The sequence below is a fragment of the Eurosta solidaginis genome, chromosome 5, assembly GCF_040869045.1.
Source record: "Eurosta solidaginis isolate ZX-2024a chromosome 5, ASM4086904v1, whole genome shotgun sequence".
NCBI lineage: Eukaryota > Metazoa > Arthropoda > Insecta > Diptera > Tephritidae > Eurosta > Eurosta solidaginis.
Window position 1 is genome coordinate 109,971,354 of NC_090323.1, and position 14,445 is coordinate 109,985,798.

The window sequence follows — 14,445 nt, forward strand, 5'->3', positions numbered from 1 at the left end:
CTAATAGATTTTCTTTTCCAGCAATGTACTCCACTTCGAAATCGTACTCTTCTAACTCAAGTCTTATTCTTGTTAATTTAGATGAAGGATTCTTCATCGAGAAAAGATATGTTAAGGGGCGATGGTCAGTTTTAATTAAGAATTTTCTGCCATAAACATATGGTCTGAAAAAGCTTAATGGCCCAATGGATTGCTGCTAATTCTTTTTCTATAGTAGCTTTATTTGTTTCACCTTTTGTGAATGATCTAGAAGCGTAAGCAATTGGTAACTGTTTGCCATCGTGTTCTTGGCTAAGGACTGCTCCGCAAGCATACCCACTAGCGTCTGTTGTTCTGCAGAATTCTTTATTGAAGTCGGGGTATTGTAAAAGTTGTGGGCTGATTAATGCTTCCTTTAGGTAGACAAAAGCTTTTTGACATTCTTCTGTCCAGTCGAAGGAAACATTCTTTTTGCAAAGCCTAGTTAATTTTCTTGAGTACTCTGCGAAATTTGGTACAAATCTTCTGTAATAATTGCAGAACGCTACGAACCTTTTAACATTCATTTGTAGCCATTTTGATCTGCTGTTGGTGTTGGGTAATTATGACCTGTTTCAAATTTGCTTGGGTCAGGTAGTATTCCTTTGCTTGTGCATTTATGTCCTGAATAAGTTACTTCTTCACTGAAGAATAGGCATTTATCTGGATGCCATTTTAAGTTGTATTTCCTACAAGTCGAGAAAACATCTTTTAAATTTTTTAGCATGTGTTTTTCTGAACACCCTAGTACAATTAAATCATCCATATAGAGAAATGCTTGGGATGGTTTAGGCCCGCAAAGGCTAATGTCATCATTCTTTGGAATGAATTTGGTGCTACTTTTAATCCATAGGGTAGTTTTTTGAGTCTATATGTACCATTTTCTGCTGTGAATGAGGTTATATCCCTAGAGTCTGGGTTTAATTATATTTGATGAAAACCTGACATAAGGTCTAGGCATGAAAAATATTTTGATCTTCCAAGTTGGTCTAAAATATCATCGATTCTTGGAAGTGGGAATTTTCCCGCTGCTAGTTTTTTGTTTACTTGTCTGTAGTCAACTACCAGTCTCCATCTCTTTTCTGTATTACCTGGTAGTGATTTTTTAGGAACTAGTAAAATTGGATTGTTGTATTCCGATATTGAGGGTTCTATAATGTCATCTTTAATCAATTTATTAACTTGTTTACTTATTTCTTCCTTTTGCGTCTCGGGTAATATATAGTTTTTTATGTATACTGGTGTGCCATCTTTCATGTGTAGTTTTTGTCTATAAAAATTATTAGTGGAAATAGGTTCTGTTTCTAGTGCAAATATATCTATGAATTCTGTGCATAGTGAAGTTAATTGTGTATTGACAAATTTTGGGAAATTTGTGGTTAATCTTTTTAATTTTTCTGTGTCATTACTCTGTTTATTGTGTTTTTGTTTTAATTAAATTATAGTCATCTAAATTTTCAGTATGTATTTTGTAATTCTGAATGGTTGTATTTTTATGTGTGGTGTTAATAATTCTGACAAAAGTTTCAACCTTATTTGTGATTGTGTTTGCTATAAAAATGCCTTCAGCCAGTTGTTGGTGGGGTATGAAGATGGATTTATTATCAGTGTTTACTGTTACCTGTCTAATGACTTCAGGTCTAGCAGGGATTGTAATTGTGTTAGCAGTTAGGTAATTTGTTAGATACATTGTGATGGTTTGGGGAAAATCATATGGTCTTAGGATTAGTTTATCCTCTGTTTTGCCATAATCTAGAATACAATTATATTTCTTTATAAAATCCAAACCTATTATTCCATCGCACGGTATTGGAAAGTCGTCTTCTACGACGTGAAATTTATGATAAATTAGAAGGTCGTCGCCTTTTAAATCAGTTTTGATTGTGCCTAATGTACTGGTTATACCTTTACCAATGCCCTTTAAGTCTGTTATTTGTTTTCTATTTACTTTTTCATGCTTAATTATTTGATTCTTTTTAATTATGGAGATATCTGCTCCAGTGTCTACTAAAAAAGTTGAAATTGAGTTATTTAAAGAGGTTTTTGTAGATATATAACTATTTAAGTGTAGATTTAATACACATATTTTTCTATTTACTGACTTTGAAGTGGAGTTTCCTGGTTTTCCTGCTGATTACAGATACGTACTTTGCGTGTTTGGTTATAGGACCTATTTTGATTTTGCAATCTTTCTTGAGGATTATTATTATTGTTAGTATTTGCTCTAAAGTTATTGTTATATCTTGACTGTGGTCTAAATCTCCTACCTCGGTAATTCCCATAGTTGTTACTTCGGTAACCCCCACGGAAATTACTCCGGAATTGATTTTGTTGCCGTATATTTAAGATTGTATTTGAGCTACCCGTTATTTCGGTACAGCTATTTGTAAATTTTGAAATCGCATCTTTCATTGTTGTGAACGTTCCTGCTTGCATAAATATCTTTACTTTCTCGTTCGAGCAGTTCTTACACATCGCTTTGACTCCTGCTTGGGTTGCATATCTGGTTGCCAAGTCTGTATTTAAGCCATCCGAGATATATGCTCCCAGGGATCTATTTATTTTTTCTATTTCCGCTGTGTACTGATTTGCAGTTTTGCTGCGCTGTTGGATATTTAGTAGTTTTGCTGTCAAAACTTCAACTGATTCGCCTTTTATTGCTGTTTTCAATTTTAACTTAATTTGTGCAATATAGTCTCGTTGCTAATGAAGTTTCTTGCAGTGCCTTTTAGTTTGGTTTTTACCATGGTTATCGCTAAAGCTTCATGAGTATCTTTGATTTGGTCTAAAATATCAAGAGCATCTAGGAAACTGTGTAGATTTTCAGGCTTGCCATCAAATTCTGGCAACACTGATGAGACAGTTTTGATAAATTCTACTACTGTTTGTGCCATTGTGACGTTTATGGGAGGTATATATTTGTGGTTTATTTTCTTCTAATGAAGGTGAAGGGGTACGGTTTCTTTACGTTTCGATTAGATACATTCTTGAACTGGTTTTGGTTGCCTATATTTAATTTTCATGTATTGCTTAAGTATCGTAGCTATTGCAATGGTTAATAGGACGATAAAGCAGATTAAAATTGCTAGCCATATATCTGGTATTGTTTGAACATTTTTCGTATCTACCTCTGTTGGTGGTTCATATTTTAAGACTCTATTTTCTGTTGATTCCGAGTTTTCCTTTCCTAACTCGTATCCGGTTATCGCTATCATGATACCTTGAACGATTTTTGTCCACCAACCCATATCGAAATTTTCTATAATTTTCTACCTCTCTGAAGAATATACTAAGAGATTTGTTTTTCTTCAAAATTTTATTTATTTATGACTTAATAATGACTAATAATAATTTTAGTTTTCGTTTGGGAAGACCATTCGCAACATTCTAGCTGTTTCTTCCTCTCTGGTTGTGGGATTTTTAACATATTCTATTGTAGGTTCCCTAGTCATTCCTATCTTTTTCCAAAATGGTTTTAACCATTTTAATTCCTTTTCGTAATCTACCTTTCCCTTATCTATAATTACTTTGTCTTCCCATGCAATGGGGTGTTCCCAGTACTTAGCAGGCATTCCACTTTACTCAATTAATTCTTTAATTTTTTTTTTTTTTTTTAATTTTTAATCCTTACATATATAAATATTTCCTATTGTACAAAAAAAAATCCTAGGCAAAAATATAATTTTTGCCAATGGTTAAGCGTCGCAGGGCCGCTCAAGTTATTCTAAATTTTAACTAATTTAAATATACTTAATATCCATTGCCAGCGTATTGCTCATTATCTTGTTGATTTGCCATATGATATCGTATACCAATTATGTCCTGTTTTGCTGCCAAATTTCTCGGATTTATTCCACCCTTTTATGCGTTCGCCTATTAAAATTGCTCGTATGCTGATTAATGCATTCTGTTTAGTGGTTGTACATAATTCCTGTGGTTTGCTTTTGTATATGAGTGTTTTATCCTCCTGGTCCTTCTAAAGTATTAGTTTTGCCTTGTGTGTATAATAAACGACCAATCATCTTTTTGTCTTTAATTGTCAATAACCCTTGGTCTTATCGATAATCCTTTTAGGATTTTTATTGTTGATAATCCTTTTTAGGATTATTTTAAATATTTTACTAACTTTTAAACCGGCAGGCTTTTTCCTCCAGCAAGATCTTTAGCAGTTTTGCCAATTTAAGATCGAGCTGGCAGGAATTTCCTCCAACTAGATTGTTTAGCAGTTTTGCCAAGTTAATCTAGTTTGGCAGGAACGCCATGAAATATTCTTATTTGAATGAAGAGATGTTTACGCTTTGGGCGTCAGAATAATAATAATAAGAATAATAATAATAAGAATAATTGTTTATTAACAAAAATTCTTCCCTTTTTATACAAAATATCTTAACCTATACATTTGCAATTAACCTAATACTTATGAATTAAAAATGTGTAAATTTGTATTGTCAGTATTTGTGTATTTAGGTATGTAGTGTAAGTGTTCATGTAGATTTGTATTATTGATATTTACTTACGTAAGTTTGTACTATTGATATTCTTATTTGTAAGTTTGTATTGTTGATATTCATATGTGTAGATTTGTATTGCAACGCCAGCAGATTGATACTTGTATGCATTATGTAAAATGTTTGTATGTGCATATTTGGTTAATTCATATTAACAAAGTAAACACTGCAAATGGATTGTATGTACGTATTTATATGAGAGTCTAACATTGAAAATCGGCAAGTGCATTGATCGGGGTGATTGACTGATTAGGGTGTGAACAGACAAGGGTTTCATATTCGGCATTCCATTGATGTTGGCTCGCCGCTTGTGCGAGATCAATGTAATTTATGTCGCCCAATATTGTGATATGATTATGTTATTATTGTGTGTTCGGTTCAGAAGAAATGTATTGGCATAGTTCATGATACGTAATGCCGCAAAGTATTGCTTAGTGGGCATGACGCATAATGCTATAACGCTGTTGGAATGCATGAAGATTCCGATCAGCACAGCTCAACATATAATGAGAGGTTGAAAAGGACGTGGTTCCAATCCTATCTGGTCCAACTTTTGGTTAGTCTTATTTTTGTTACTTATTTATTTATTTATTTGTTTATTATTACGGCTTATTAATTTGAAGGTTGTAAGGAACGTGTTTCCAATCCTGTCCTGAATTACGCTGAAAGGACGTGAGTCCCATCAACGCAGCAACTGTCGGTCTGAGACTGCGATTTCGAAGTTTCGTCCCCGATCCCTCGCTTTCTGACATGATTTATGTATGAATTTTTTCCTGTCGGGCGATCCATTTTCGGTTCATTATTCGGCAGTTTAAGGCTTAGCTGGTTGTGCATACACCATCATGTGTCCGTACATGAAAAATCAAAACATAAGGACATTAAAACTTATTTACATTAGCGGGAGAGTTTTCAGTGCTCTAGCAAACTTTTCTTGAATGTTTTCAAATGATTACTATTTTTTATATGATTTGGAAGTTCATTAAAACTTTTTAAGCAATTATGAAATATATTTTACTTGTCCAGTTCTGTTTTGAAGATAGGAAGCCTAAAATTATTGATTCCTCAGACTACGTAAGAGTGGGTTTCATTAACATAAATTAGTTTATCACTCAAATAGTCAGGCAACATACCCATCTTCATATTAAACACAAATTTCATACTGTGATAAAATATAAGCTGTCTTACACTGAGCCAATTAAGTGTTTCGATCACAGTTTTCATGGGAGTGTTGTATCGCAGCCTAAGGACAAATCTCACAGCTTTATTTTGCATAACTTTTACTTGTGCGTCACTAGCCATAAAAAATATTGTTGGACATTATATAAAGTGCGGCTCAATTGTGGATCTTTAGACTTTCAGTTTACAATTTTGACTTATATATTTACATGATCTCTTCCAGAATCCAATTTTCTTGACAATTTTAGCAAGTATATATTCAATGTGATCATTAAACTTTAACTTGTCAATCTGTACCCCTAAATACTTAAATATTTGTACTTCCTCAATTTTTGTATTTATCATTTCTAGATCAATTTCCGGCGAATCTTTATTAATCGTTCTGGATATGATCATAGAGTTTGTTTTGTTAAAATTTAATTTTAGCTTATTACTGGAAAGCCAACTGTATAGTGAATTTAGATCTTCTTGCATTTTACTCTTAGCTAACGTTAAGTTTGATTCACTTATTTCTAGTAGGGCATCATTCGCAAACAACCTAACTTTGCTGTATTTCAATGCTAATGATATATCATTAATATAAATGTTAAATAGGGCTGGGGCCAATACCGAGCCTTGTTGCAGTCCTATTTCTACAACGGCCTCCTCCGAGGCCACCGAATCTATAGCCGTTCTTTGTTTCCGGTTTGTTAAAAAACTCTTAAACCACTTCAGCTCAATGTCCCTTATCCCGATTTGGCGTAGCTTAGCGAGCATTATATTTCTTTCAATTGTTTCAATAGCTCTTTTTAAATCAATGAACACAGCGACTGTACTTTTCTTTAAACCTAGTTCTTCTTTCCAGTTCGATATGACATAATTTAACGCTGTTTCACAGGAGTGCCTTTCTCTGAAATCGATTGTTCAATAGTATTTTATTAGTATAAGTATATAAGTATTTTATTATTTTCAAGGTAGCTAACAAGTTGCTTTTTTATGGCTAACTCTAAAATTTTTTCTAAATTTGCTAATGTGGTAATAGGTCTCAGATCATCCACTATAACTGAATTTTTCACCTTCCGCATAGGTACTATTGTTGATATTTTCCATGATTCAGGCACTATTCCAGCTCTGAGGGATTTATTTACAGCTTCGGAATAGAAATGTCCCATATAAGATAACGAATCTTTAATAACTCTTTCAGAAAGAAGGTTTTTCCCACCAATTTTAAGTTGAATTCGGTTAACTATCCGAGTTAACTCTTCAACCGAAATTTCTTTAAACTCTAGACATGTAGTGGTACTGGACTGCAAATTTTGGCCACTATCTATACTTTAATTCCTTGGTTAATATCAACAATACTATCAATAAAATATAAGTTTAACTGAGCCCGAGTTTACAAAGCTTCTCATTCGCAACGAAGAAGAACTTTACAAAAACAAATCTACATGGCACACAAATTAATATAGAGACAAAATGTCTCAATTGTGTTGTTAGTGTAGAAATGAGAAAAACTGAATTAAGCATGAAAACAAATACCAGCAGGATGGCCTAGTGGTTAAAGGCAACTGCAGTTTCACCATGTGATTCACTGTTCGAATCCCAATGAAACCTTTGATAACATTACAAAATTGCCTGATGATGATTACGTTGGCGGTTTTCGAAATGGTTCCATCGCAATATGCCAGTAAATGTTTCTTTCTTTTCAGTGTCTCTTAGAAAACATAATAATTGAAATTAAATTATTATAAGCCGGTGTTAAGCTCATGAATTCTTAGATATAAGTATAAACTGAACACACCATTAAACAAACATACATATATAAGCTTAGCGCTATAGCTATATCCTCTGGTGTTTCATAAGTAATATCCTTTATAATTACCGTCTGTATATTGTCTTTCACTTCAGTTAACTGCTTGTTTAAGATGCCTCCACATTGATTTGCTATCCGAACTGTTAATTCAATCCGACTCTCCATATACTTAACTTTTTTCTTTTTTATAAGCTTTTTATAATACTTCGCAACATTGTGAAATCACCCGTTGATAAAGCTTCGGGCCGTAAGTGGTATTTTAGCTTGCTTGTTTCCGTTCGTGGTTGTACCACTTATTTCTCAGTTTTACGTTTTTGCTCTTCTCGATCGTTAAAACCCCAATACAATTTATTAGACAGGTACTTATGTAGTTGACCATGTCATCTACAATCATGCCATTCAATATACTAAAGTCGCAATTTCTTAATAAATTTAAACGGCTATAAGCAGTATAATTCTCCTGACACGTTGAGGTAATCCTTCGCAAGGGATTTGAATTTTTAACTTTGATGGAAAATGAGATGGTTTCGTGATCGGAAATTCTATTATTTAGTAGTTTTACACAAGACTTTATGTTATTATTTGTTTTATAGCGCAACGAGCAAAAATCTCATTTAATTTACAGCTATGTGCGGAAGCTAAATTTAGGTTTGTATTAAAATCACCAATTAAAAGGGAATTGGTGTCACTTTCATAAACATCTGTTAGTATGGTATCTAAGTAATCTAAAAATTCATTATCGCTAGCGCGGGAATGGTACAACACACCAATTTGCCATTTGAAATCGAAGTTTTTATTTGATTATTGCACACCAGACGTTTTTTTTCTATGGATCTATTATATCTAAATTTAAAATCGGTTCCTTCTTTCAAAAGTAATTCAACCCCTCCTGTGTGCCTTCTATGCGAATCGCAAGGAACTGTTCTATAAAAAGCAATATTTATTTCCTCCTCACAAATATCTGATGTTATGCAAGCTTGAGAGCACAAAACGACGTCCGGATCTACTTCTTCTAAAAGCACAACAAACTACAGATATTTAAATAAATACATTTTAAATTAAAAGCGTTTCTTCCCAGTATATTACGTTTTCGTTGCTAAAAACCAACTCTTTGATTCTCCAGTTTGAGTTTTCTTTGATAAACTGGACAATCGATATTTATAATGTTATGATCAGTACATAATTTGAATCCTAACTGGTTATTGGCATCCACACAGTTTCCTCATTTGTTTAAAGGTGCACTCTCTTTACATTCCTCATCTTTATGCTCCCCTAAGCACTTGCTACATCTTTGTTTGTGAGTACAATTACTTGCTATGTGATTGAATCCCAAGCATTTATAGCACCTTGTGACCGTTAGAATAGATAATTTTTACACATTTCAATTTGGCCTCTCTGAATACTTCAATTTGAGCAGCAATCCTGCTAACTATTTCTATTATTCTGATCTAATTTTTCAGTTAGGGCATCTTTTATTTTGTTTTTATCATTGGTTGACTTTGCACTTATAATTAAAAATTATTTTACCATTGTTTTTAATTACTACCCTTCCTATATTTAACTGAGATCGATCTATCTTGCTCATATCTGTTTTGGTTTTCTCTAGTGTTTGCTTAACTTTTGGTTTTATTACAATAGAAGAAATTCCTTTTGCAAGACTCGCATAGGAAAACGTACCACTTTTACCGGCAATTTTATTTTGGTTGGCAACCTTTTTCACTTCTTTTATTATCTTCCTTTTGTTTAGCAAACGACTCATTTGGCAAACTCACTTTACTAAACTTTTATTTATTTTTTGCACAAAATTTCAACTCTTCATTATATCTACTTTCTCTGCATGTTTTCTATTACCCTACTCATTTCTTCTTCTATGGGTTATGGCTGTGTTTATTTCTTTTTTCAATATCGGATTTCTGTTTCTTAAGATTTTTATAAGCTTTTATTTACCTTCACTTAGCTGTTGTATGTAATGAAATCTTGCAAGTTAAATTTGATACACTTCCCGGTGTCCGATTGAGCTGAAATTTTGCACACATATATAACTCCGATGACAATGCAATATTACTTTGTTAGAATTCGATAAATTAATCGATAACACATTCATCGGTAAAGAATTGTGTTTACTTTGGCATAACAGCCTAAGTCCCATACAACCGGCGGGATTCCGTGGATTCTGATACTTGGACGTGGTGAATCACGCGTGCCACACATGGTGAATCTCACGCTTACGAAAAGCGGAGACACAACCCTCTGTTGTATTTCTGTGTATAACCAACATAGCTGAATTTTTAAGGCTGTTTAACTCTGTAATCTTTTCTGTAATTTATTTTATTGGCAGAACAGCTTAAGTTAAATCAAGAATGGAAAATCTTGGAAAATTTGAGCAGATGTGGCAATTTCGCACGTCCGTTGAACGAAATATTGAAAATCTATTGATCATCGCTAGGAAATTAGCGACATTCCATCAACTAAGCAGCACTTTAGCAATACTACTGTTATTATTTGGCCGCTCAAACACACCCATATTAATTGTGCATTAAATCTAAAATATACAACTCAAAAATGAGTCCGGTTGTATGTCCGCAGCATTTATTTGGTGCAAATACACCATAATAATTTACACGGGTCATCAATTCTTTCTCTGATTCAAAAGCTGAACTACCAGCTCAGTGTCATCATTGCCAGTAGCGGTAATAACACCAAACTCGTGCCTGACACACAAAAGTCGTTTCACTCAATAGCGCAAGTGAAATGTACTACGCACTCACTACTAAGTAGCGTCAAAAATTCGCTTGGAGTCATTTCGTCAATGAGCTACCATTGAGCTGGCACCGCATTGGCGCTGGAGCCATACAATTTACATCACTAAAACTGCGTGAATGCCCAGGCTCATAACTTTGTTAATCCAGATGGTAAAAACGAAGACTCAAAGGAATGCAACCTTGCAAACAACAGCCGTCATTTTCAAAGTGTAAAAATTCTGTGATACAACGAACGCTAACGCGGTTAGGCTGTTATCGGTAAGTGTTGCATACTTTTCTGCGCACTTGATTTTGTTTTACAGATTTTTGGCGATGGAATTTTGGCTAAGCGCAAGTTGGAATATTAGCCGTGTTTTTTTTATACACGCGTATACGTTTACGTTCGCTCGTGAAAAAAAAACGCCTATCCTCGCTTAGATAATGCTTAGGAGACCCATCTAGCGGCAGTGGTTAAACCACTAGCTACAGCTACAGGGTGTACCGAAAAGCGGAGACACCACCCTCTGTTGTATGCCTGTGTATAACATATAGCTAAATCAGTTGCGATGAATTGTGGACACACATAGAATACATAGAATTAGTGTAGAGGGTGAAACAAAAACACATATTTCAGTTACATCTGAGTATAATGCGTATTGAAATTTAGTAGTACACATTTTATGCGCAGCAACTTCAGAGGTGTATTTAAAGTTAGACGCTTAGCAGTCCATATAAGGTATAAGCGTATAGACGTTTACGTGTAAAAACACACGGCTATTGTTTTAAAATAGATTTAACCCACAGAGCAGAGATCTGCAATGAGTAGTTGTAAACTGAACGCGACATATGCAAAGTCACAATAAAATATGATTTTAAGTTAGTTAACACTGTTTGACACAATTTTATATGTGCTCTCTGTCAAAAATGCTTCAACTAACTTAGTCACATTTTATTTGGATTATGAATATGCCCGAATATATTCGGATCATGATATAAAAAATCGTGTACTCATACTCAGTCAGGGTTATTCAAACGTAGCGATTAGTATCAGTAATTTGGTTGAGAGTCCTTTTTTTATCCTGACATCGCGTTAGCGTTGAACGCGAAAGATCTGACAACCGAAGATGCTGATATCCGAAGTGAAGCTACTTTTGACAAACCCATACGATATGTTTTCTCGAAAATCTGTATATTCATATATATGTTGTATGTATTTAACGTTTTGTTGTTGCAAGAACACGTGAACATGTGTATGCACATATATACAAATTCATTTGAATGAGTTGAACAAAGCATAGGGCGCATTCCAAAAGCAACACTTCTGGCGAAGTTGATTAGTGATAACTTCTTGGAACGCACAGTTGCAACTTTGCGGCAAATTAGTGAGCATAAAAATTTTCCGCTCCATTCACTCAACGTTTTTATCGATGTGTTGTTGACAGTTGGCTCAACGTATCGTTTCAAAAGTACAATTTCTTTCACTCAGCTGATATCTGATTAGCTGAGCTAGCAGTTGCGCTTTGAAATTCACCCTTCGAAGCAAACTTTTGCTCCGTATTTCAATTAAAATTTCCTACGAAATCAAACCAAACACGAGAATAGTTCGTGAGAGACCGTTGTAGCTTGTATCCATATGCATCATAGCTTATACTTACACAATAATTTTTGTATGTAAACGAATAGATCAGGCTAGCTGCGCTTGGTTGTTTTATACGTACTCATACTCAAATTGCTGCGGATATATTAGAGTATCAAAAAAGTTACCTGATGCCGATCTCTGCCACAGAGAAAATTTGTTGGTTATGAATGTGGATTTTTTCTGATTTATTATTAGTATTTATGAGCCAATTCCAAGGTGAGCACGTGCCGAGGGCTGAATGATATGAGGGCGTATAAAAATTTCATATCGCTAACGTTGCGCCTCAGGGTACCAGGGCGAACCCTGTTGTACTGAAGCCCTTATCCCTTTACAATGGACCTCTGGGGGGATGGACCGTCTGTCCTATACTCGTGGGAACAAAATGAACAATAAAATTAAAGAAAAAACACTTTTTTAAAATTCAGCTTTTATTATTGGTTAATAAAATTAACTAAAAAGTAAAAAATAAAATTAAAGAAAAAAAAAACTTTTTAAAAATAAGCGTTTATAATTGGTTAATAAAATTAACTAAAAAGTAAACAATAAATTGACTAAAGAAATATAACACTTTTTAAGTTCATTGTAACCCTTAACGATAATTAGGCTTTATCGTCTGCGACAAAAAAAATCTATATTGTACATAATTATATATTTTTAACATTAAAACTTTACACCTATATTATTAAATCTTACAGTTTATATCACAGTCCTAATTGTTCTAATAAAAGCGTGTTATATTGCGATAGCAAGAAAAGAAGATCCTAAATGTTCTTAATTATACCATCAAAATTTAACACGTTTTTTATTAGAACAATTTGGACTGTGATAAAAACTGTAAGATTTAATAATTCAGGTGTAAAGTTTTAATGTTAAAAATATATAATTATGTACAATATAGAATTTTTTTGTCGCAGACGATAAAGCCTAATTATCGTTAAAGTTTACAATGAACTTATAAAGTGTTATATTTCTTTAGAGTCAATTTATTGTTTACTTTTTAGTTAATTTTATTAACCAATTATAAAAGCTTATTTTTAAAAAAGTTTTTCTTTCTTTAATTTTATTTTATTTGCTTCCGATATTGAGATTATTTCTTTAAGAGCCCTATCGACTTTCCCTATGTAGGTGACACATCCATCGCACATAAATCTAAGAAAAGGACTATTATATTTCCTTAAGTATAAGTTATTATGTTACAAATTTAATTAGTTCAGTTATCTGGCTGCTCTTATAATAACACTAAATTTATTTTGTAAATATAAGGTTGTACAATGATGAGAAAATGTCACTTAAACACTTGCCCAGTTGGAATTGCAACACAGGACCCTCTACTACGAGAAAAGTTTACAGGAAAACCAGAACATGTGGTTAATTTCTTCTTCATGCTGGCAGAAGACGTAAGTATAAAAAATTAAATGTATAAAAATGGGGCATCTGTTGGCTGTTGGTTGTACAGAAGATTGTCCCAAATCGAAAATATGATTTTGACAAAGTTTTGAAAAATCGCGTGAGCTGAGTATTTTAAAGCCAAAACTAGTCAATATAGATAGCAACCTTTTCGTGAAACCATCACAATGTCAGCCGTTTCGTCACTATAAAATATAGGTTTTGCTGATGACTATTCAGTGCTGGAAAAATATGAATTTTTCATTAAATTTCATAAAGGCACCCAGGCCTATCACCCCTGCAGGTGAGGGTATGCATTTCTGTCGTAACAGGCGACTTCAAAGCCGGGTACCCAATCATGAGTACGGTGGTCTTACTCAAAGGTAGAAAGCTTCGACGTTGTGTGCCTCTTGGCAGACCCACCAAGATCAATAAAAACTGGTGCTTGGGAAGCAGAAAAAGTCAGTTGTGACCTGTGTGCTTGTATTATTATATACTTGTATACCGGTCTTATTTCCTGTTCAATGAAACGGCATTTATGGGAAGTGTCGTGGTGGCTATGGCTTTACCTCAAATGCGAGGAGAGTTCACTTTTGATGAGGTTCACAATAAAATTTTTTTTCTTGGTGACACGTTACCAAGAGTAAAGCGGTCTCTTCTATTCTGATGTTGACAATAACGTTTTTCCTTGAAGGTGATGTCACCAGGGGATAAGCGGTGTCCTTAATCTATGTATAAGCTGGCAGTAAATTGTGGTAAAAATTTGACAATGGGGATATCGAAAGACGCGTCTTAACTTCCGTATTAATAATCCGAAAGCGGAAATTAAGTTTTTTATTTCTGTGAAAAGATATGCACAAAAAACTGTTGCAAATGTACAACTCTTGACAAAACTTTCTAAACACACGAACACTGGAAACAATTACACATATACATAACCATAACATATTGACTTGAACATATCTATTATTAATTTCCATACATGACTGAAATATTTTGAAGCAATTTTTGTAAAAAAAATGCCGCTTCAGGTACGTTTTTATATAAAGAGAAGAGAAGAAAAGAAAAGAAAAGAAAAGAAAAGAAAAGTAAAGTAAAGTAAAGAAAAGAAAAGAAAAGAAAAGAAAAGAGAAGAGAAGAGATTAGAAGAGAAGAGAATAGAAAAGAAGAGAAGAAAATAGAAAA

At 33.7% G+C, this 14,445-nt stretch overlaps 1 protein-coding gene across 5 annotated transcripts in view; it reads left to right on the forward strand.

Annotated features, from left to right (window-relative positions):
* The window catches only part of LOC137233476 (uncharacterized), an 807,788-nt gene that overhangs the window by 630,979 nt on the left and 162,364 nt on the right, over positions 1–14,445 (forward strand). For all 5 annotated transcript variants that reach the window (XM_067756516.1, XM_067756517.1, XM_067756518.1 and 2 more), the window contains exon 10: positions 13,138–13,271. In XM_067756516.1, the coding sequence (XP_067612617.1) occupies positions 13,138–13,271 (134 nt within the window). The remainder of the gene's footprint in view (positions 1–13,137; positions 13,272–14,445) is intronic.